The sequence below is a fragment of the Equus caballus genome, chromosome 3 (assembly GCF_041296265.1).
Source record: "Equus caballus isolate H_3958 breed thoroughbred chromosome 3, TB-T2T, whole genome shotgun sequence".
NCBI classification, from domain to species: Eukaryota; Metazoa; Chordata; class Mammalia; order Perissodactyla; family Equidae; genus Equus; species Equus caballus.
The window spans coordinates 54,822,827-54,844,765 of NC_091686.1; the positions used below are offsets into that span (position 1 = coordinate 54,822,827).

General features: G+C 41.0%; 2 protein-coding genes across 7 annotated transcripts in view; one reads left to right on the forward strand and one right to left on the reverse strand.

Moving 5' to 3' along the window:
* Positions 1–2,038: 2,038 nt before the first annotated feature.
* TIGD2 (tigger transposable element derived 2) lies at positions 2,039–5,478 on the reverse strand. Its single transcript, XM_005608623.4, has 2 exons — positions 5,063–5,478; positions 2,039–4,884 (listed from the first exon to the last, which is right to left on the reverse strand). Exon 2 carries the CDS (start codon positions 3,961–3,963, stop codon positions 2,386–2,388), a length of 1,578 nt encoding a protein of 525 aa, XP_005608680.2. The 5' UTR covers positions 3,964–4,884; positions 5,063–5,478; the 3' UTR covers positions 2,039–2,385.
* FAM13A (family with sequence similarity 13 member A) overlaps positions 5,479–21,939 on the forward strand; it is a 316,899-nt gene continuing 300,438 nt past the window's right edge. For all 6 annotated transcript variants that reach the window (XM_070263412.1, XM_070263416.1, XM_070263415.1 and 3 more), the window contains exon 1: positions 5,479–5,869. The gene's annotated coding sequence lies outside the window, so the exon portion shown is untranslated. The remainder of the gene's footprint in view (positions 5,870–21,939) is intronic.

Sequence of the window (21,939 nt, forward strand, 5' to 3'; positions counted from 1 at the left end):
TTCCTAGAGGATCTAATTAATATACTACAATACCTGAGAGGGGGAAAAGGTTTTTGTATTACATTGAATTATGGAATTAGAATGCACAGGTTAAATTACCATTTATGATAAAACGCAGAATTAAACCATTTCAACGTCATGACTGGAGGAAGTTTGAGTTTTGTTAGCAAAAAGTTCTGTGACAAATGCAAAGCAGTATTACCATTATCAAGTTTCAGAATCCCTTAGTCTCCCGGAAGCCAAACCTCAGGACTCATCCACGCAGTCTCACTTCCTCACGCCTATCTGGTAGGTGAAATTAACTGTGTAGATTAAGGAAGGTATGTTAATAATAATGTATGAATTTGTCCCCAAAAACGTGCATGCTTAGAGGTTTCCTAAAAATGCCTTTCTCAAACCCAAAGCCTTGGTTCCCAAGGCAGAATTCTCAGCTTTAAGGACAGCCTCACGAAGGGGCGTCAGAGACAGGCTCTCAGATCTCCTATCAAATCACCGTGAAGCTTCCTATACATGGCTGGGCCTAGTTACTGTAACCAGGGTCCCTGCGACATTTCTTTTGCTCTCATTTTCACTGATCCTATGTTACTTTAGTATGATAAAATATTCCAAGCGTTCTGCTTACTGCTCTCTTATCTACTTGAAAGGTATTTTATTACTTCAGCAAATTATGCCAATATTAGTAACACAGGTTCTCTTCTATGAACCAACTCCACATCTATTGATTTTATTAACAGGCCTGGAGCAAAGAATTTACAATTCAATTCCCATTTCCTTTTATAATTCAACCTAAGATGACTTAAACATGCCTGCATTCTTCTCTGTGCCTAGCAGTACAGGGTCAGTAAGTGATTTACTTTTATTCCCCACAGCCCCAGTACATAGTTGTATATCCTAGTTGCAAGTTATTCTAGTTCTCCTGTGTGGGACGCTGCCACAGCATGGTTTGATGATCAGTGTGTAGGTCCATGCCCAGGATCCAAACCAGCAAACCCAGAGCTGCTGAAGTAGAGCTCGCAAACTTAACCATGGGGCCAGGCCCAGTAAGTGATTTCTAAGTTGGAGCAACCTTTCAGTTTTCATTGAAATAAATTATTATTGCATTTCAGCTGAAACTAGTTACATGTATCTCTTATCTCACTTCCCTTTAAAGGGTTTTCCCAGTGCAGCCACACCAGGGGTGAGTCACACACTAGATCTGTTGAGCATCTTCTGAAACTCAATTTCTACAACTCAGTAACAGTGGCTAACACCCAAAGACGACTTATTCAGAGCCAGGCCCTGTTCTAAGTCCATATTATTTAAAATACAGATACTAACTCATTTAGTCCTCATAAAAACTCTCTGAGGCAGGTATTACTTCTGTTTTACAGATGAGTTAAGTAACTTGCCTGTGGTCACACAACAACCCATACTCCTCTATTGGTACTTCCTCAGGTTCTGTCTAATGTCAGTCCACTGTTTATATGATGGTCCACAAATTATATGCTTGTTTATATTCTCAGTATTAGTTCTCACAGAAAAATATGCTACATGAAAGCAAATGACATCCTCATATCAAATAGCTTATGAAAGAGAAACACTTCTGACGTATCTAAACGATACTAAATGATCAAAATGACAGATAATAAAAATTTTACCCTTATCTCTTCTTATCGCAATCGTTTGGGAACTGAAATCTGTTTTTCTGGAACAGGGATGGCATTCTTTCCATGACGATGAAGGAATTCTCCTTGTTGTCAAATGGAATAAAACAAGTGCAAACCCTTTCCCGAGGATATTTTAACCTTATATTTTCTTCCTTCTTTACACTCAGAGATGGCCAATCTGAATTGCTGACTGCCCAAATACCATCGGTATGGCACGCCAATTTAAGGCTTTAGACCATTTTCCTTCAGTTCTCTCCTTTCACAGTAAAATACTTCAAGCATAATCTTTGCTGAGTTCTAAACATTCCAGCAGATGGATAAATCATGGAAATGGAAACTTAACCCCAACCAATTTCAATTTGGAAACTGAAGTTCAGAGAAAGTCATAAAAATTCAATTTAAGTAAAATTTATTGATTGCCTATAGTGCACATGGTTCTCTATTAAACACAATGAAATTCAGGCACAAAACAGACACAAGATCCCGGCCTCAGGTACCTTATGATGTAAGTAGTATAATACAGAGTACAAACAGTAGACAGACAAGTTATATGTCAATGCTCATTTACTAGAGTTGACATTAAAGAGCAGTAATTCCAGTAATCCAAAATGGCATCTAATCCTAAAATCATTTATAAAATGTATTTGGCGTTGAAATCCACAGCACTTCAAATAACATAATTAAGTTCCACTGCAGATAAAGTCATAAAGATGCAAATACACTGAGACCCTTAGGAGCATTAATGACTTTTGTTATTCTGGATCTTCTGTTTTCTTCTTATTATCGTTCTAAGCCTCCGCAATACCAGTTTATCAGACAGAAGCATGTCATCTTGTTGTTCTAGATAATCCAGCAAATTTTCAGTCCATTCAAGTGCAACTTTATGGCTAATATGCTTCTCTGGATTCAGTTCTGTTTTTCTGGTCTTAGTGGAAAGTTTTTGTTCAGCAGGCTTGGCCTGGTCCTCTGCACCTTCACTGTCAGTCAGCACCTGACAGCTTGAGTCATTACTCGGAGATTCAAACCACTGATCAATATTCTCAATGTCAGCGTGTTCACAGTCTTCTGTATTCTGCAAAACCGTTGCTAAGTTAGCTGCTAAAATGGCTCCTTCATCAATGTTCATGCCTGAATTCTCTTCACTGCCAGGGAAAAGTTTTCTCCATGCTTTTGTTATAGTACTTGATTTTACCATGTTCCAAGCTCTTGATACTTCATAAATGGCATCCAACACTGTTAAGTTCTTCCAAAACATTTTTGGGTCAATTCCTTCATCCATGTATTTCTGGAGAAGTCCTGCTCGGTAGTATCTTTTTACTGTTGCTAGAACTCCCTGGCTCATAGGTTGAATAAGACTTGTGACATTTGGTGGCAAGTATTTCACAACTATTCTGCCATCATCTGAACTCAACAATTCTTCATGTGGATGTGCTGGGGGAAAATCCAAAAGAAGCACTGCTTTTTCTAGAAGCCCCTTGGATTTCAAATGCTTCTGTACCTGTGGCACAAAGTATTTCTCAAACCACTGTCTGAAAACAGAATGTTCTATCCATGCACTTTTTTGACTGAAATAAGTTACAGGAAGGTTTGAAAGGTCAGCTCCTTTGAATGCACGGGGTTTTTTTGCTTTTCCCACAACACAAAGATTAAGTTTGTGTAAGCCTGTGGCATTTGCACAGCACATAATAATGATTCTCTCTCTGCTTGACCTATAACCAGAAGTAGTCTGCTCAGTTTCAAGGGCTAAGGTCCTAGATGGTAGACATTTCCAGAACAATCCAGTTTGATCAGCACCATAAATTTGCTCTGGTTGTAGATTCTCTCTCTCAACAAACTCCTGAAAGTTACCACAAAATTCACTGGCAGCCGTTTCATCTCCTTTTAATTTTGTTCCTTTACCAGCCGCCTTTGGAATACCGTGGCGCTGCTTAAATCGAGTTAGCCAGCCAGAGGATGCATTAAAATCACCTTCCATCCCCAATGCATCAAAAAAGAACTTGGCTTGTTTTGCACAAATTGTTCCAGACACTGGAATCCCATCTGTTTTCTGTTGGTTAAACCACTCTATCATAACTCTATCCAGTTCTTCATATGTCGATGACTTCATGGATTTACGTTTGGATACCTCACTAGTAGGATCTGAACTGTTTGCATAGTTTATTATCCTTTCTTTGTTCTTTTTAATGTCACGAACTGTGGATTCCCCAATTCCATACACCACAGAAAGTTTTTTGAAAGATATGCCTTCCTCAAGTTTCTTAATAATCTCAAGCTTGTCCTTAATTGTCAACACTACACGCTTACGTTTCCCCAACATTTTAACTTTCTCGTATTTTAGGCGATTACCAGAACAAGATATTTAACTTGGATTTGAACACAATGAGACTAGACAACGGGCTTTTAAGATCCTTCCCCTGTAGCCCTAGGACCTAGATGGACAGTATGCTGGCCAATTTCCAGGCAAGGCCTATGTGACTCTCTTCACCTTGCTATCTTAAAACTTACAAAGTTCCTACAGCAAAAACTAGCTTCACTTAACCTTATCTTCTCTCTTTCATCCTCCTCACTTAGTTTAAGGTCTTTTCATGAACTGCAATCTCAATGGAGATTGCAACCAATAGTGAACCCGCAAAGTCTCTAAAGCCGTCCTACTGCATACTCGATTCTTCTTGCCAACATTAGGCTGAGCTTCTTTGCTAAAGGAAGGAGGACGCAGGTGCAAGTATTTGGGGAAATGTGCTAGGGAATAAATAGTTTAAGTCAAGAGAGGACTTGCAGATTTAACACACAGGAAATACAAGGGGAAAACTCACCCCCTGACTGTTGTCTTTGTCAGGCAGTGCATGGTGTGGAATGCTGGCTCTTCTAGGCAAGGGCTGCTATGGGTTACAAAGTGAGTGGTTATGGAAATCACAGGCAAGGGAAGACGAGCTGGACAGAAGTGAGCGATGCCAATAATGTGAAAGGGGACAGGCAGGAAACTTTGTACTCTAACACACACTAACTGATACCTAATGTATTTGCCAGCTGGAAAGGAAAAAGGTGGACAAGAGGTGGTGTCACATGATTAAAGAAAGCATTAAAAAACTTCATTGGTAGAAATCAGGACTCATGGTAGAAGGTATGGGGTGGAAGGCTCAGTGAAGATGTTACAATAATCCTGGTGAAAGATGATCCTCGATGGGCCAACAGAAGTAGTTCCTGTGGGGGTTGTATAGGCACTCGGACCCTCCGCAACCTAAAGGAAAATACCAAAAACATTTTTTTTTCAATATCAGGGTCTGTGGCATTACCCACATCTATCCTGCAACTATGTTGAGAAAATTAACGCCTCCTATCAACGTGATGGCTAAATACGACAATAATGCTCTTAGGCATTATCTGGAGTCACAGAGCGCGGGAGCTGAATTGCCTACCTCCTGAAATTAAGAGGTGAGAGAGAAGCCGTGGGGGCGAGGGCCTCTCCCCGGGGCGAGCTCCGGAGCGCGGGACGTCTCTGCTCACGCGGAGGGCGACCGGGGTGTCACCGCCGCAGCCAGCCAGCCCGCGAGCGGCCGCCGGGCGCAGGGCAAGCCAGTCCGCGGGCCGGGGGCATTGCTCTCCGCCTGCCTGCGCGGCTGCCACACCGCCCTGCGAGCAAATGGAGTCACCGGAGGGACGCTGACACGAGCAGCGCGGCGGCGGCGAGGGGCGAGCGGCGCCGCCGGAGCCGGAAGGCGGGGGATTAGGGAGCACGCGCGCGCCCCCGCAGGAACGTTGTGTCGGCGAGGGGGCGGGGCCTGCGCGGGCGAGCGCGCGCGGCCCGGGGGCGGGGACTTCGGCGCGCGCGCGCGGGCGGGGGCGGGGCCGACCGCTGTCGCGTCCCCTCAGCGCCGCGTGGGTTCTGCTCCTGGTCGGGCGGCTCCAGCCTCCCGGCTGTTTCGCCGGCCAGCAGGGGGCGGTACAAGCTCACCCTGTCTTGGCCCTTCTCCCAGGGGCTCGGCTCTGCAGGCGAGGCTTCCTCCATCCTCAGGTGGAATAAAAATCGCACCCTCTGCGGGCTCGCGAGATAAGCGGCGCAGCCTCAGGTGCCCCGAGCGAGCTACGAATGGGGCTGGGCGAGCGCACGTGGAGCGTGTTTACAGATAGCTGCCCCAGCGCCCGCGCCTCCCAGCGCCGGTTCCCGGGAGCCCCGCGCCCACCTGCCGGGACAGGACCAGCCTGAGCAGGGATCATGAGCCACGGTAGGAACGAGCGGACTAGGCTGCTGGCCAAGGGCAGGCATGCTGGCTCCCCGAGGGGACTGCGTTCAGGATAGGAGCTGAGGCTTACGCTCTGCAACACCCACTTGAGCAAGCCCTGGGTGGCTGGGGCGCAGCACGGGCCGTTCAAGCTGGGTATCGAGTCTCCCCGCCCGCCCTGTGGGGTGCTCGAGTATAAATAGCCACGGTCTCGGTAGAAGGGGACCCTGTGTAAAGCCGACTGCCCCTAGAAGACGCGTACGCCTGTGGGAGGCTCCCTCATGAATTTCCTGCCGCCCCTTTACTCCTGCTTCCCTCTAGTAAAAAGGTAATTGCAGTTTGAGAGAGACTCCCTGATTTGTTTCAGATGGAGGTACCATACGTTTCTATTTTGGCATTCTAAATGGAGCGAATGCCGGCGCCTGTGTACTAATAACCGCTGCGTGAACCGTGCCTTCTCCCTCTTCCCGGACCCGGTTCCCCAAGGGCCGTCGGAGCCTTCCCGGGAGAAGGGAGCGGTGCACCTTCATCCTGCAGCCCCTGTTTACCGAGGAAACGCGTTTAGCCTTTTCTTTCCTTCTTTTTAGTATAATACCTTGAAAAATGGAAGTTTGAGTTAAGTTTCTCTAACAGCTGAACGTAAATGTCTAACCTTATTGGTTAACACAAAGTAGCATAGTACTTCGTCACTTATTTGCAAGGCCATATTGTTGCTAGAATGTTTCAAAGGGGACTGACACACCTGAGCGTTCATTCTCCAGAAAAGGTGTTGATTCTAAGCTTTCCAACTGTCTGACTGCCCCGTCCAAACTCCTCAGTTGCCTTCCTGAAGGTAGGTTCCCCCCGCCCCATATCAACCAGTTTTGATGGTCTTGGTTAGCTATTTTGGGTAAAGTACAACTTCATGCTAGTTTTATATCACTTTTAAAGGTTTGCCTCCTTTCCCTGATTTTGTAAGGAAAACAGTTGTATCTGATATGTAATTCATTCCCCATCAGGGAAGAGAACATTTACTGACTGCCAACCAAAGGAGGCAGCCGGTAATCAGATGTTAGCAGCCAAGCTTCCCCCCTGGCCCTCCAGCCTACTGGGATCACTGAGTTCCATCACATTTAAATAAAATGAACCCTACCTCTTATCTCCCTCCCCCAATATCTCTGGGGTTTCATTTTTCTTCTGGGTACCACTGGCATCATTTCTCTATTTCTGCTGAATTCTCCAGGTTGCTGCTGTCTTCTCTCTTACAGCTGTTCCCTTTTCATCACCTTGTGTAAATTCAAATCTGGAACACAGCCCAGATTCCCTGATTTCCTCAAAATACCGCTTCACACAAGGCAGTTGTATTTAGCAGACGTTTGATAAGAGGTTACCCAAGACAGTTGTGTCTTTACACAAGCTAGTTTTATCTAACAGACTTTTTCCTTTGTGTTGGGGGGAGGGGTCACTAATTGTGGTAGATATACATTAAAGCACTGGGTGGAGGGGCGGTGGGGGGAACCTTGAAAGGGGATGTCCAGCATACTTGTTTTATTAAGAGCCTGGCTGGCCACAGGGAGCTTCCTATGGTCAGTTCTCTGGGTCACAGCCTTGCTCCCTCTTGCTATGCCATCCTCTCCCTTCTCTCGCCAGCATTTTTCTGTCTCAGGGCCCCCTCTCTCCTTCCCTCTCAGTTGCTTGTGGAATGTTAAGATTCTTTTTCTGTATTTTTATTATGCAGAGCAATTTTGTATTCTTTATCTTTTTTCTAATGTCCTTTACCCTTCACTGTCTTTATTTCTAATCAAAAGACATTTCACTCCTTGGGAAATTCTGCCACCAGTATCTCTTTCATTCTACATAGATACAACCTCTCTTAATCCTTATAATAATACTCTGAGGTCGATGTTACCTCTATTTTATGTACACGAAAACAAAGGCTAAAACAATATATGAATCTTTCAAATGTAGGTGGCAGAATGGGGATTTGAGCCAGGTCTATCTGGCTTTAAAGCAACATGCTTGGCTTGCACCATCACAATCTAAGTATTTAACTCAAAGACATGAAAAGAAAAAGTGTATTGTGATTATTTTTGCATAATTAAAGTTGCCATTTATTAAAATGGAATTTTTGACTTAACCTACCAACAAGGCATTCTGGTCATGAGAGCACTTAAGTCTGCAACAGTGTTTACTAGACACGGCATCTAGTTCATGGGCATGTGAGTTTTCTGAAAAATATTCCAAATCACCTGAAAGTAGCTTATGTTTTTCATTGTTACAAGCTCTAAATTACCTTTTCTGCTGAGATAATATCCATGCAAATACCTTATGTGGCCTGACTTTCAGTAGTATTCTTTATGCATAATAGTTTTGTAATAGAATAGGACATCGCTAGGTAAGTTCTTAATCTTGAACTGTTTTTTGGGGGGGATTCCGTTTACTTTATCGTTGATCCTCGTTTACTTGGAGATTTTTATGATGCATAAATTACTTACTCTTTCTTAAACTCTTCGGCTTAAAAGGAGGACGTGAAACTTTTGATATTATTCCATATGTATTAAACTAGTTTAATATCAAATAGTATTTGTTAATAATTGAAAAATATTGCCGACAGAAAATCAATAATTTTCACAAAAACCATTTGCTGTCACCCACTTTAAGGGACGTAAAATATTCAGATAAAATACAAATTATTTTTCTTTTGAGATGCCCGTGTTTTAGGGCGGACAGGATATGAAACAGTTGTCATCAGTAAAATGAAAGCTTGTTCTTTGAAGTCTTTAGCTCTATAGTTACTTTACTTTGTATTTTAGACAAAAGCCCAAATTATTCATTTTTAATATAAAAAATTTTCTTTTAAATGGTGAGAGGTAGGAACACTTTTCCACTTGAATTTCTAGACACAAGTGAAAGGTCAGATTACTCATTGGAAAATCCCATATCTTTTTTTAAAAGTTGATAACTTGATTTTGAAGATAGTGATTTCTTAAACTCTTGAGTTATATAGATGCCCATTAGGGGACTGTTAAACTTAATTTTATGTTTCCTTTGTTGGCTGGTGGTAGGTTTTCAATTGATCGGCAGCATAGGCAAAAATACGAGAATGAGTTCCTAGGAGGGTAGAAACGATTTAATAGGGTCAAAAAAAATGAAAATTCCTGGTGGAAATGGTTAAGGAACAATTAGACTTGCCTCCAGAAAAACGTGTGGCTATAAATCAAAGAAAGCGGTGAATTGCTGATTGGTGTCAGCCATGTGGGTGGGAAACGTTAGTGAAATTGATAGACGTCCCACTGTACCTTTCCAAACCTGCCCAGTTTCCACCTCTTTAAAGGGCCCTCAGTTCTGTCCGGCTGGTCGGATCAGGTTTCCTGAGAGCACTGTGCACCAGAGCACGCACTCTCGCTGTCCCCACATGTGCGGCTTCATGCTTTTAGCTTCTTCGTGCTTCTCCTTTAGCCTGGAGGTCCTCTCCTTCCTCTGTTACTCTGTACATCCTTCAAGTTCTAGTTTGTCCCCAAAGCTGCATTTCTCAAGGTTGCTTCTCAGACTTTATGAGTTAGCATCACCTGGGGTCCAACATAGGTTCTGGGGCTCACTCCATGGGTGAGGCCCAGGAATCTCTATTTTCATTGAGCATTGCAAGTGATTCTAATATGCTAAAGCTTGAAAACCATATGTTCAAAATGGTTGTCAATATTCTGAGATTCCTCTCTCATAACATTATTTTGGGAGGGAGTTTTTCTTCCTCCTCCTCCCTCTCCCCCGCTTCTTGAATTATATACAATCTTTGATGGAAAATATGAAATACAGAAAAGCAAAAAAGGAAAATAATAATACCAACATTCAGAGATAACTGCTGTTAACGTTTTGGTGTGTATCTATTTTCTCTCTTGTATCAATGCAATTAATTACATATAGGTTGTGTGTATATACGTATGCACATACTTTTAAAAATGAGAACCTGAAGTCATACGTAAGATAAGTGCCCTTATTAACATATTATAAATATTTTATGATATTGTTGATTCTCATCAGCCAGATACCACCAGGAACACACCTGTAGCCAAAATTGGGCTTACAACGAACAGTAGCAAAGGAGACCCATAACTTGCAAAACCATGGAGTGGTGCAATAAGAGGGAGCCAGGTGGAGCTTGTTATAGGATTTGGTTAAGGTGAGTTTAGGGAGGTTTAAAGAAAGTAGGGGGTCTAGGTGGGATTTATTCCAGGCATGCAAGGCTGGTTCAACATTTGGAAATCAATTAATGTAATCCATCACGTCAACAGGCTAAAGAAGAAAAATCACAGAATCATGTCAATAGATGCAGAAAAAGCATTTGACAGAATCTAACACCCATTCATCGTAAAAACTCTCAGCAAGCTAGGAATAGAGGGGAACTTCCTCAACTTGATAAAGAGCATCTACAAAAAACCTACAGGTAACATACTTAATGATGAGAAACTGCATGCTTTCCGCCTAAGATCAGAAATAAGGCAAGGATGTCACCTTGCACTGTTCCTGTTAAATATATTGTAAGAGAAAAAGCCACTAACCTAGTATTTTGTGTGCAGTGAAATTATTCTTCAAAAATGGAGAAATAAAGACTCTCTTAGACCCAAAAAAAGAAAGTAGGGGGTCTGTTCTGGACTGGGTGCCATCAGAAAGCAGGGGCAATTCGGCTATGGGGCATGTTAATTTTTATCTAGGAGCTAGAGGAACAGAGAGGCTAGAGTCACCACTGGAAAAGAAACAATAGTCACTCCTGCGAGCCAGGAGAGGGGATGTTTGGTCATTTTTGTGGTTGTACAGCAGTCGCCCTCCCGCCTTGTTAAATTTCTCTTCAGGCAGGATTATAGAGTGATCTTGTTTGTCTTGTTTCACCCCAGTCACAGAGAGTCCGCCTCTGTTGTCTGTGAACTTATTTGCGTTCATCAGGGTAATACCATCCCTACCTTGTTCGTAGCTTTCAGTACATTCTCAGAGGACCCATGATCCAGGAGTTTAATAATAATCACTCATAGATGAGCTCATTCAGCCTTGAAGCATCCCTAATTCATCTGGGTAGATATGATGCAATCCTACCTCAGTGAGAGGCTCTCGTGCTTGAGGAAGCCAGTTATTAACGCCTGGCTTCAATGCTGCTGGATTCAAAGACCTCGGATGGTATTTCTCAGATTCAGCTTTGGTCAGTTTTCGAGCGGTTCATCATCCAAAAAGAAATCGCGCAGCATCAGCAGTCATTCCCATTTCCCCCAGCCCTGTCTCCTGTTCCCCAGGCCTTGGCATTCACTTGTCTCTGTGGATTTGCCTGTTCTAGACATGTCGTATAAATGGAATCACGCAATACGTGTCCTTTGTGGCTGGCTTCTTTCACTGAATGTTTGCAGGGTTCATCATGTTGTAGCCTGTATCAGTACATCATTTTATTGCTGAGTAATATTCCATTACATGGATATACGCATTTTATCCATTCATCAGTTGATGGCCATTTAGGTTGTTTCCACTTTGGTTGTTATGAATAATGCTCTGAACATCCACCTGCAAGTTTTTGTCTGGACGTATGTTTTCATTTCTCTTAGCTGTATGAGTCAGGATTGCTGGGTCATGTGATAAGTCTGTGTTTAACCTTTTTGAGAGGCTATTTTCTAAAGCAGTTTGCATTTTTACATGTATGAGGACTCGGTCTTAGTCCGTTTTGACTGCTATAACAAAATACCACAGGCTAGGTAGCTTAAACAACAGGAATTTGTTTCTCACGGTTCTGGAGACGGGGAAGTCCAAGATCATGGCACCCGCAGATTCAGTGTGATGGCTGGTGAGGGCTCACTTCTTGATTCATAGGTGGTGCCTTCTGGCAGTGTCCCCACAAGGTAGAAAGGGCAAAGGATCTCTGTGGGTCTCTCTTATAAGAACACAAACTCCATTAGTGAGGGCTCCACCCTCCTGACTTAAGCACCTCCCAAAGGCTCCACCTCCTAATGCCGTCACTTTGGGTATATAGGAGTTCAACGTGGATTTTGAAGGGACACAAACATTTAGATCATAGCAGTCTCCAATTTCTCCACATCCTCACCAACACTTATCTGTCTTTTGATGTATAGCCATCCCAGTGGATGTGAAGTGGCATCACCTTGTGGTTTGATTGGCAGTTCTCTGATGGCTAATTTGAGCATGACTCTGTGTTCTTATTTACCATTTGCATATCTTTTGGTGAAACATCTATTCAGATCCTTGGTTCAGTTTTTAATTGGGTTATAAGAGTTACAACATTAAGAGTTAAATGTTCCAATTTACTGTTCTGCCACTGGCTTTCCTGGAGGGGAGTCATGAGAAATAACCTTCTGAGGAACATCTCTGTGTTTAGCCCAACTGATGTTGAAGGTACTGCTCATGGTATGCTGTCACTTTACTTAAGGATTCATGTGAGAAATTCTGGCTATCTTTAATGTCAGAAAAAAGTTACAATTTCCAGATGAAATTTGGCTTCCTTTTATCTGACACAAGAACTAGATATGTCCATTTTATCATTGACGTGTGCAAATCTGTGAGCTTAAGTTTGTGCTTGATTGCTATAACTAATTCGTTTTTAATTACTAGTACTTTTCTTTTTCTTATGTATTGTGTTTTTTAATTTTAATATCTTAACGGTAACTCTCTTTTTATATTATAATTATCTCAACCATTGTTTTGGAAGCATGTGAACAATAAAATTAAGAGACCTGACAGGCAGTACATCTTAGCAATAAACTTTATGGGTTCTGGAAACACAGTCTCTGGTTTGTACTTCTGTCTGCCACCTACTAGCATGGAATCTCTGGCTGGTTATATAAAATCTTTCACATCTGGAAAATGTGAATAAAAATCATACTGATTTTGGTTTTGTTGTAAGGATGAACTGAAATAGTATGTATAAATTGCTTTGCAGAATACCCAACACATAATAAGCTCTAAGTAAATACTAGCTATAACTTTATTAGTTCCTACATCTTTTGACTAGAAGGAAATACTTGCATTCTCTCAACCCTCTAAGAAAGGGGGCTTTTAAAGGAGCTATAGAGAGCTAAGACAACAACAGTGGGAAGGGCTAGGTTATTTCATACACGTGTAATGATTAGGGTATTTCTGAGAGTAGATTATCTGTGTTTGTAATTGTAAGGAGATGCACAAAACCACGTCAGAATTGTCTATTGAAAATTCTCATTTCGTTAATCAAAACCAGATGCACATTCGAAATTCTTTGCTTTAACCCTAAATCACAGCATATTACATGTACTGTGTTTTGGGCAGATTTTTAGCCTGATTACAGGTATCTGAAGGGGAGGGTAAAGATGTAAAATGTGGGTATGATGCAATTGACAGTCTTCAAGTAGTCATCTTTTTGGAAATATATTTGAAATATACCCTAGTTTATTATCTTTATTCTCCTTTATAAGGTTTAAAAACCATAAAAATTGGAGAGAGGGGTATATCTCTGCCCTGCCTATTTTTTGTATGTATTATATCTCTCAACCTAAACCCTGACTTTTCAATTCTGAAAGTTGGTAGGTAATAACTATCTCTTTTTCCTTGGCTTTTCAAATTTTCCCTAACCCTTTCCCCTCTACACTTAAGCCTGAAAGATTCACAAATTTGTTTCCCCTCTCCCTTATCTTCTGCATTATGTTCTTCTCCTTTGGGGATGTAACAGTGGAATCTAGCCAACAGCTTGGAAAGTCCCTAGCAACAGTGTGCTAAAATGGACATGCACTGCCTTGATTGCCTGATAAGGACACATTTATGGGATTGTTAAAGTCATCATTTTAAAGCTGACTAGACTTTTAAATAAATTTCTCACTTCAGTTGGTTGTTTGCTTCCAACAATGTTAAAAAGAAACAGGCTAATTTATGTAATAATATCAATTACTACAACACAGGAGTTAATTTTGCACTGACCATGTCTGTTCTGAAGTTTCTCTTTTTTTTATTAATAGGTGGTTTTAGTTAATTTATTATTGCTATAGTCACAGAAGAGTATTTAGTTTTTTCGGATATATCTTCCATATATAGCATTGAGAAGTTAACCTACTTTCCTTCTATTTTCTTGTTTATTGGGATGGCAGGATTCCCTCCCTTTTGCACAGTTTGAGACTCTTTGATGTAAATGGCTCAGGCTGCAGTAGTTAATTGCTTGACCACTAGGAGTTTTGTTATACCCTGATGAGGGGGAACAAACATTGTTATATGTAAAATAGAGACTTAGCAACAATTCACATCTGTAAATAACAAACTATGGCAGCTATAGTAATGTGGGATGTTATTAAACGGTTAACTGCCACGTGGGTGTACAAGAGTCCTAAAGCAATGTCCCCTCTATCTTTCCTAACAGACCATGATAGCCTAGCAAACTATGACTCATGTGAGTTTTAAGGCATTTAGGATTATAAATTATATCCGTAAAAAAATCCACTAGAGAGGAACATAGTGTCTACAATGGTACATGACACGTGATATTCTCTAGGTAAATATTTGGTTGTTAAATGAATAAATAAGTGAAATCTTGTTGTCTATGCTGGTTGTACATCTTTCCAGCTGTGCGATTGGGCAAATAATTTGATTTTTGAGTTTCAATATTTTTTTTATAAAATGGGAATGATGGCATTCATATCCTAGCTTTTTTTCATGTTGATTGAATGAGATAATACAGGAAAAAGCACTTGCTAATAATTTTAAAAACATAAACTCTCGAGGGTACCTCTTCTATAATATTTTTCTCAGTTGTAATATTGGTTCACAATTTATACCTTAGAACTGGCACTGATGTTCAATACGTCATTGCCCTTAGCCTAGTCACAATTGGAAATCAAGTGTGATCCAAAGAGAGGGGTTTACTGATCTTAATTTAGCGTGTTTGTGAGAACATAGGTTTCTGTCAGAGAAGCATGGGTTTGAAACCCAGCTATGTCCATTCCTGGCTGTGTGAGTCTGAACCTCTCTTGAGCCTCAGTCTCTCATTGGACAAACATGAGTAAAGCCTATACTGTGGAATTGTTGAGATAACTAAATGAGACTGTACATGAAAGCCTTTGGCAATAAACAAATGTTAGTGACTGTTCCCTTTACCTCCTCATAAGTCAAAACATCTTTTAAATCTTGTTCTGGAAATTACTCAGTTAATAAGACTATTTTCTTATTTGCTTATTTTTTATGCAAAAGAAGTTTTTTGGTTTTGCTTTTATTTTTCTGGATTTTTTTTAAAGAATATAAATCCCTTGGTGAATACAATGCAGTCTATACAGAGGCTGAAATATAATGTACACCTGAAATTTACACATCGTTATAGCCACTATGACCTCAATAAAATAATTTAAAGAAAAAATATCCTGTTATGGGCTTGCAGTGGGTTAGGCACTGTGCCAGCCATAGGTCATATATATATATATATTTTTAATTTTTAAATAAAAAACCAATTTTATTGTACTGGATTCTTACTTAAAAAACCAAAAGTAATTGCTGCAAGAATTTCAAGATTCTCGAAATAAGAAGTAAGATTTGAAAAATGCAGTGGATTCTTCCTGATATAAAAAGGTTGAAAATGAGGGACAGTGCTATACTTCTACTTGTTTCTTCCTTCTTACTGCGTTCTTTTTGTATTTTTCTTGCAGTTTTGAGATATAATTGACATATAAGTTTTAGGTGTACAACAGGATTTAGTTTATGTATGTATTGCAAAATGATCACCACAATAAGCTAACATCTATCACCTCACATGGTTACACATTTTTTTTCTTGTGATGAGAACTTTTAAAATCTACCCTCTGCAGCTTTCAGTTATACAGTATTGTTAACTACAGTCACCATGCTGTACATTACATCCCTGAGACTTAATTTACAACTGGAAGTTTGTACCCTTTGGCTACCTTCACCCGTGTCCGCCACCCTATCTTTATTATTCTTGATTTTTTCCTTTTTCAAGTCTCTGAACTTTTTTCTCTGAAATCCCTTAGAAATCATATCCATGTTCACACTTTACAACTCTTTTTCTCATGACACTCATGTAATCCCTATTTCTTGTCCTAACATTTCTTTTTTTCTTTTCTTCTTCTTTTTTTTTTTGCTAAGGAAGATTAGCTCTGAGCTAACATCTGTTGCCAGTCTTCCTCTACTTTATATGTGTTGCTGCCACAGCATGGCTGACAAGTGGTGTAGGTCTGTGCCCGGGATCCAAACCTGCAATCCTAGGCTGCTAAAGTGGAATGTACTGAATTTAACCACTATGCCATGGAGCCAGCCCCTTGTCCTAACTTTGAAAAGAGTCCTGAAGTGCTTCCAGGAGCAACCCAAGGTTTATCACCATATATTTAATTCATTAATTGTACAAATATTTATGTTATGAAGCTTACAAGGGAATAGAATACGATACTGCCCTGTCCCTCAAAAAGTTCTCAATCTGAAAAGGCAGGTTTGCAGACAATAATAATGCCATGTATAAACAGGCTAGTGGTTTAAACCAGGCATATGTGCACAGGAGGAGCAATGTTCCTCAGGAATGCTAGTGACGTTGGTGCAGGGTGTTGAAGAATGTGCACGAGTTTGCCAAGTAGACAAAGGAGACAAGGACATTTCTGGCAAATACAAGATTATGAACAAGATTCTGAGGTGGGAAAATGCATACCTTATTTAATTTGTGGAACCACACTGTATTAGCTTCCTATTGCTGCTATAACAGATTCCCACCAGCTTAGTGCCTTAAAACAACAGAACTTTATTACCTTACACTTCTGGACGTCAGGAATCTGAACTCAGTTTCACTGCGCTAAAGTTGAGGTCCTTCTTGACACCCTAGGGGAGTCCTTGCCTTTTCCAGCTTCCAGAGGCCACCTTCATTTCTTGGTTTGTGGCCTCTTCCTCCATCTTCAAACCCGCAGCCTTGCATCTTCAAGTCTCTCTGACTACATTTCCTCCTCCATTGTCACACTCTGACTCTGACCCTCCTGCTTCCTTCTTACAAGGACCACTGTGATCAGATTGGCCCCAGATAATCCAGGATAATCTCCCCATCTCAAGATCCCTAATTTAATCATACCTGCAAAACATCCTTTTTGCCAGGAAAGGTAGCATATTCGCAGGTGCTGGGGTCCAGGATGTGGACATCTTTGGGGGCCGTTATCCAGCCTACTTGAGCAACAAGGCTAGAATTGAAGTTCTCTAATGGAGATAAGGCTAGTATGAAATTTGACTTTGAAAAACGTTGAAAGCCGTGTTGAGGAGTTTGGAATTTAGTCTAACTGTAGAGGTCAACAGTTTTTATTCTTAAAGTTTAAAAATAGTACAATAGATGCTCACTTCAGTGTCTGTACTCTCAAAATTAAAATACAAGTATGTAGATGATCACAGATCCCTTGAAGCCCATCTGTAGAGCCTGAGACTTAAAGGCAATAAGCAGGAAAGTAACATAATCAAATCTGTTTCAGAAATGTTATGGTGTAGTTGTATCAAAGTGATGCTGATGAGATACGGCATTTTAAAATTTTAAAAAATGGCTGTGGGAACAGAGGAAATTGATTCGAAAAACTTTTCTGAGGGAGAATAAATAGGCTGTGGTGATTTAAAAAGCCAGAGGAGGCTGCAGCAACCTTTGAGATGTTTATGAAAATGATCCTAATGTACGCTTCCTACTGAAATTTTCTCCCACTGTGTGACTGATTTCTAGAGTCTGACTAAATCAAGTGCAACTTTCTGCTCAAACATGTTGTATTTCCCAACTAAACAATTTCTTCTATTAGGGTAACCATATAGCACATAGTCCAAACTGGGGCAATGATTTTTATAACCATTTAAAAAATATATGAATCAAACTTATTTATAAAACACTAACCTAAAAATTCTGTTTCTACAAAGCTTCCTTTTTAGAATGTGGTGGTCCAGGGTGTCTCCTGGTGGTGTGTTTTGCGATGGCCCACACGTGCCTTCTCAGCTCCTCCTCTCGTGAACTGGCCTACAGGACCTTGCATCAGAGTTAGAGGTGGAGGGATGTAGCCTTTTTGCCAAGATGCAAATGCATGCGGACGGGAGTGAAAAGATCTTTCCAGTGAAAGTAAACTTTTTGGTGAAGGGCTACATCCAAATGCTGTCTACTGGATGCTCTATTTGGAAGAATCCATAGTGGGCTATCATGGACTTTGATTTATGTTCTAGTGGCATTATCCTTCTTATAAAGCTAGAGATCAATTCATCTAGGTCTCAGTATTTAGACTTTTCTTTTATTCTTTTTATTTAAAAGATGTTTCATCCTCATTTACAGAGTTGGACCCATTTAGCTTTTTCCCAGTCGCCTCCCTTCTTACTGTTCTTGACCACCACTCCTTACAAAGGCTGGTGTCTCTTAAGGATCCTTCTAGGTCATCCTACTTTTAAGATGGCTAAACCTTAAGAATTTTACATTTTAAATAGTTTGGTAAATTGTACAGTTAAGTGTTTCTTCCTTCCCTCTAGTGTTGATATTAATGAGTAAAAATTTCTGCCCTAAATGAGAGAACAATAACAAAATCCAAGGATCACTGACCACACCCTCGTCTCACAAGGAAATCTGAAGTGGTGAGGACTGGGATTCAAGTTTTCAGCTCCCATCATCTTGTGTAGCTTTTTTAGGAGATGCTGAAGCCTGATGATGAGGCTGCCCAAGGCCCCTTCATGGCACCAAAGTCCGTCATCGGGCTGTTTCTGGTTGCCAGTATCCTACAGAACCACGCAAAACACCCACAGCTTCTGCTCAGGATCAAATCTGTCTCCACATCTTGACCATTTCCAGCATTCCTCATTCCTTTGAGTAGATCCACTTTTTCCATCTGGTATCACTTCCCTTCACCAGAAGAACTCCTTTTAGCATTTTTTATAGTGTGAATTTACTGGTGACAAATTGACTCAGCTTTCACTTATCTGAAAATGTTTTTCTTTCACCTTCATTTTTTGAAGAATATTCTCCCTGGATCTATAATTCTAGTTTTGTAAGGGTTTCTCTGCCTCCCCTATCCACCAAAAGCACTTTAGCTGTATCAATCCCTTGTTTTCTGATCTCCTTTATTTCTTATGAGAAGTGAAGTTGTCATTGTTGTTCCAGTGAAAGTGTCTTTCTCTGGTTTACTTTTAAGGTTTTTCTTTAACTTTCATTTTTAGCAGTTTGTTGAAAATATGTGTTGTTTTCTTCATCCTGCTAGAGGTCCGTAGGGCTGAGGGTTAACGTTTGTTACCAATTTCAGCTCTTATTGTCAAAATTCTTTTCCAGTCCAATTCTCGCTCTGGTCACCTTCTGGGACTCTAATTAGGCTACTTGATATTATCCTCCAGATTACTCACGTTCTTTTCTTTTTTTTCCAGATTCCGCACATACAGGTGGAAGTCTTGATCTCTCCCTTCTTAGGATCCTGGTAGAAGGGGGTTCTTCTGTTGGACTAGCAGCAGCCTTTACTGTTACCTTCCTTAGCCTCAGCTTCCCCAGAACACTTTTAAGAGGGAAAGGGGACACTATTAGTAATTACACTGAGTCAACAAGCATAAATTGGAACTTTCCCAGGCAGACCGGAGTTTAAGGTACCCTAGTTACGAGGCACTGTTTCAGTGTCCCAGAAAACAAACTTTAGAATCCTCCTACGTGCTTCTCTTATTTTGACTAGCCTGGCACCTCTTTGCCTCTTATATAAAGTCAGTTATCAGTCTTATGAGATCTTTCTACAAAATTTGTGATTTATCCTTCACTATCTCAATTCAAGACATCATCTCAGCTGGACTGTTGGTAACAGGGTCCATTTATCTGCAGTAAGTCTCCATCCCGTTCTAGCACATTTTAGTCAGACTTCCTGATTAGTCTGGCACTACTTCTGTTTTTGGGGGGGGTGGGGGGGAAGATTAACAGTAAGCCAACTGCTGCCAATCCTCCTCTTTTTGCTGAGGAAGACTGGCCCTGAGCTAACATCCGTGCCCGTCTTCCTCTACTTTATACGTGGGACGCCTACCACAGTAGTGCTTGCCAACCGGTGCCATGTCCAAACCTGGGATCCGAACAAGCGAACCCCGGGCCGCCGAAGTGGAATGTGTGCACTTAACCACTGTGCCACTGGGTGGGCTCCTGGCACTACTTTTATTAAGCTGTTCATTCTAGTTAAGAACCTACAGTGGTTCCTGATTGTTTTTGAGGTCCTGCCTAGGTTTCTTATTCTGTTGGAAGCCCCTTAGTTTTCACGCTGACTTCTGTGTCTGCTCGTCACACCGACCCCTGTTAGAATGCCCTCTCCCCCTGCTGTCCTGATCCGTGCCTTCTGTGTAAGTCAGCTCCACACCTGCCCTCTTGCAGCTCTAGCCCCAGTCCCTTGCATCCATCATGTTCTTTCCTGTCTTCTCATTCTCAAGTTCTAAGGGTCCATATGTCAAATTTGATTCTACAGTTTAGTGTATTGTGTTTGCTAATTGAAGAATTCAGACTCAGTGCCTTCAGGGGCCGTGAGGTAATCCAAGCTGTGAGGCTGGCAGAGTGAAGAACAATAGGTATTAAAGTGTTTGTGTTGATTGCTGGCAATAGTAATTCCCACCTCGGTACCTGGCCGTTCAAATCACCATGCAGGTGAGACAAATAGCCAAACAGAATACCTGCACAAGATTCGCAAATTGTGTCCTAAGCTTTGTTTTTTGTTTTTTTTTTTAACACATACTTTATAGCTCAAGTAATATACCATTCCTCATACCTCCCCTTAGCCGTAATTCCTAAACCAGTGTTAGGTATACATTGTGCATTGTATAAATGCTTGTGAAATTAAAAAGTTAAACTATGGCTTTAGCAAGCTTATTGGGAAAATAACTAAAACCGCCTTCAAAAGAAAAGGCAGCTATTCTCTTGTTTCCTAGGCCCGAGGTTTGGATGATTGTCGTAGATATAGTGCCATCTCTTCCCAAATCAGCCCCCTTGCCCAGTTTTTAGGGGGCTGGGTTCTGATTCCCCCTTCTGTGGAGACTGGCATGGTAGATCTGCTTCAGCTTCCAGGGGAGGGTAGGGAATGGTATCGAGCAGTCTAGCCTCAGCAAGGGGCATGCTGAGAGTTAAGTGGGGCCAGAGATAGTTCATCCCATTGTGATCAGAAAAGATGCTTGGTGTTATTTCAGTCTTCTTAAATTTATTGAGACCTGTTTTGTGGCCTAATATGTGATCTATTCTGGAGAATGTTCCATCTGCATTTGAAAAGAATGTGCATTCTGCAGTTTTTGGATGGAATGTTCTGTGTATATCTACTAAGTCCATCTGATCTAAAGTGTCATTAAGGCCAGTGTTTCCTTATTGGTCTTCTGCTTGGATGATCTATCTATTGGTATAAGTGGAGTGTTAAAGTTCCCTACTATTATTGTGTTGCTGTCTGTTTCTCCTTTTATGTGTGTTAATAATTGCTGTATATATTTAGGTGCTCCTATGTTGGGTGCATAGATGTTTACAAGTGTTACATCCTCTTGTTGGATTGTTCCCTTTATCATTAGGTAGTACCCTTCTTTGTCTCTTGTTACAGTTTTTGTTTTAAAGTCTATTTTGTCTCATGTAAGTATTGCTACCCCAGCTTTCTTTTCTTTGCAATTTGCATGGAGTATCTTTTTCCATCCCTTCACTTTCAGTCTGTGAGTGTCTTTAGGTCTGAAGTGTGTCTCCTGTGTGCAACATATATATGGGTCTTGTTTTTTATCCATTCAGTCACCCTGTGCCTTTTGATTGCAGCATTTAGTCTGTTGACATTTAAAGTATCAATTGATCAGTATGTACTTATTGCTGTTTTGGTACTTTTTTTCTGGCTGTTTCAGTAGTTCTTCTCTGTTCCTTCCTTCTTCTCCTGCTCTCTTCCCTTGTGATTTGATGGCTTTCTTTAGTATTGTTGTTTGGGTTCTTTTCTCTTAATTTTTTTAGTCATTATAGGTTTCTGGTTTGTGATTACCATGAAGTTCATATATAATAACCTATGTATATAGCAATCTATATTAAGTTGATGGTCTCTTAAGTTTGACTTTTTATCTAAAGCTCTACTCTTTCACTCTCCTCCCCTCACATTTAATGAGGTGGTTTTTTTTTTGTGTGTGAGAAAGGT

Bases quoted from the DNA above. Each gene is read 5' to 3' on its own strand.
- TIGD2 (XM_005608623.4), bottom strand. From the start codon at position 3,963: ATGTTGGGGAAACGTAAGCGTGTAGTGTTGACAATTAAGGACAAGCTT.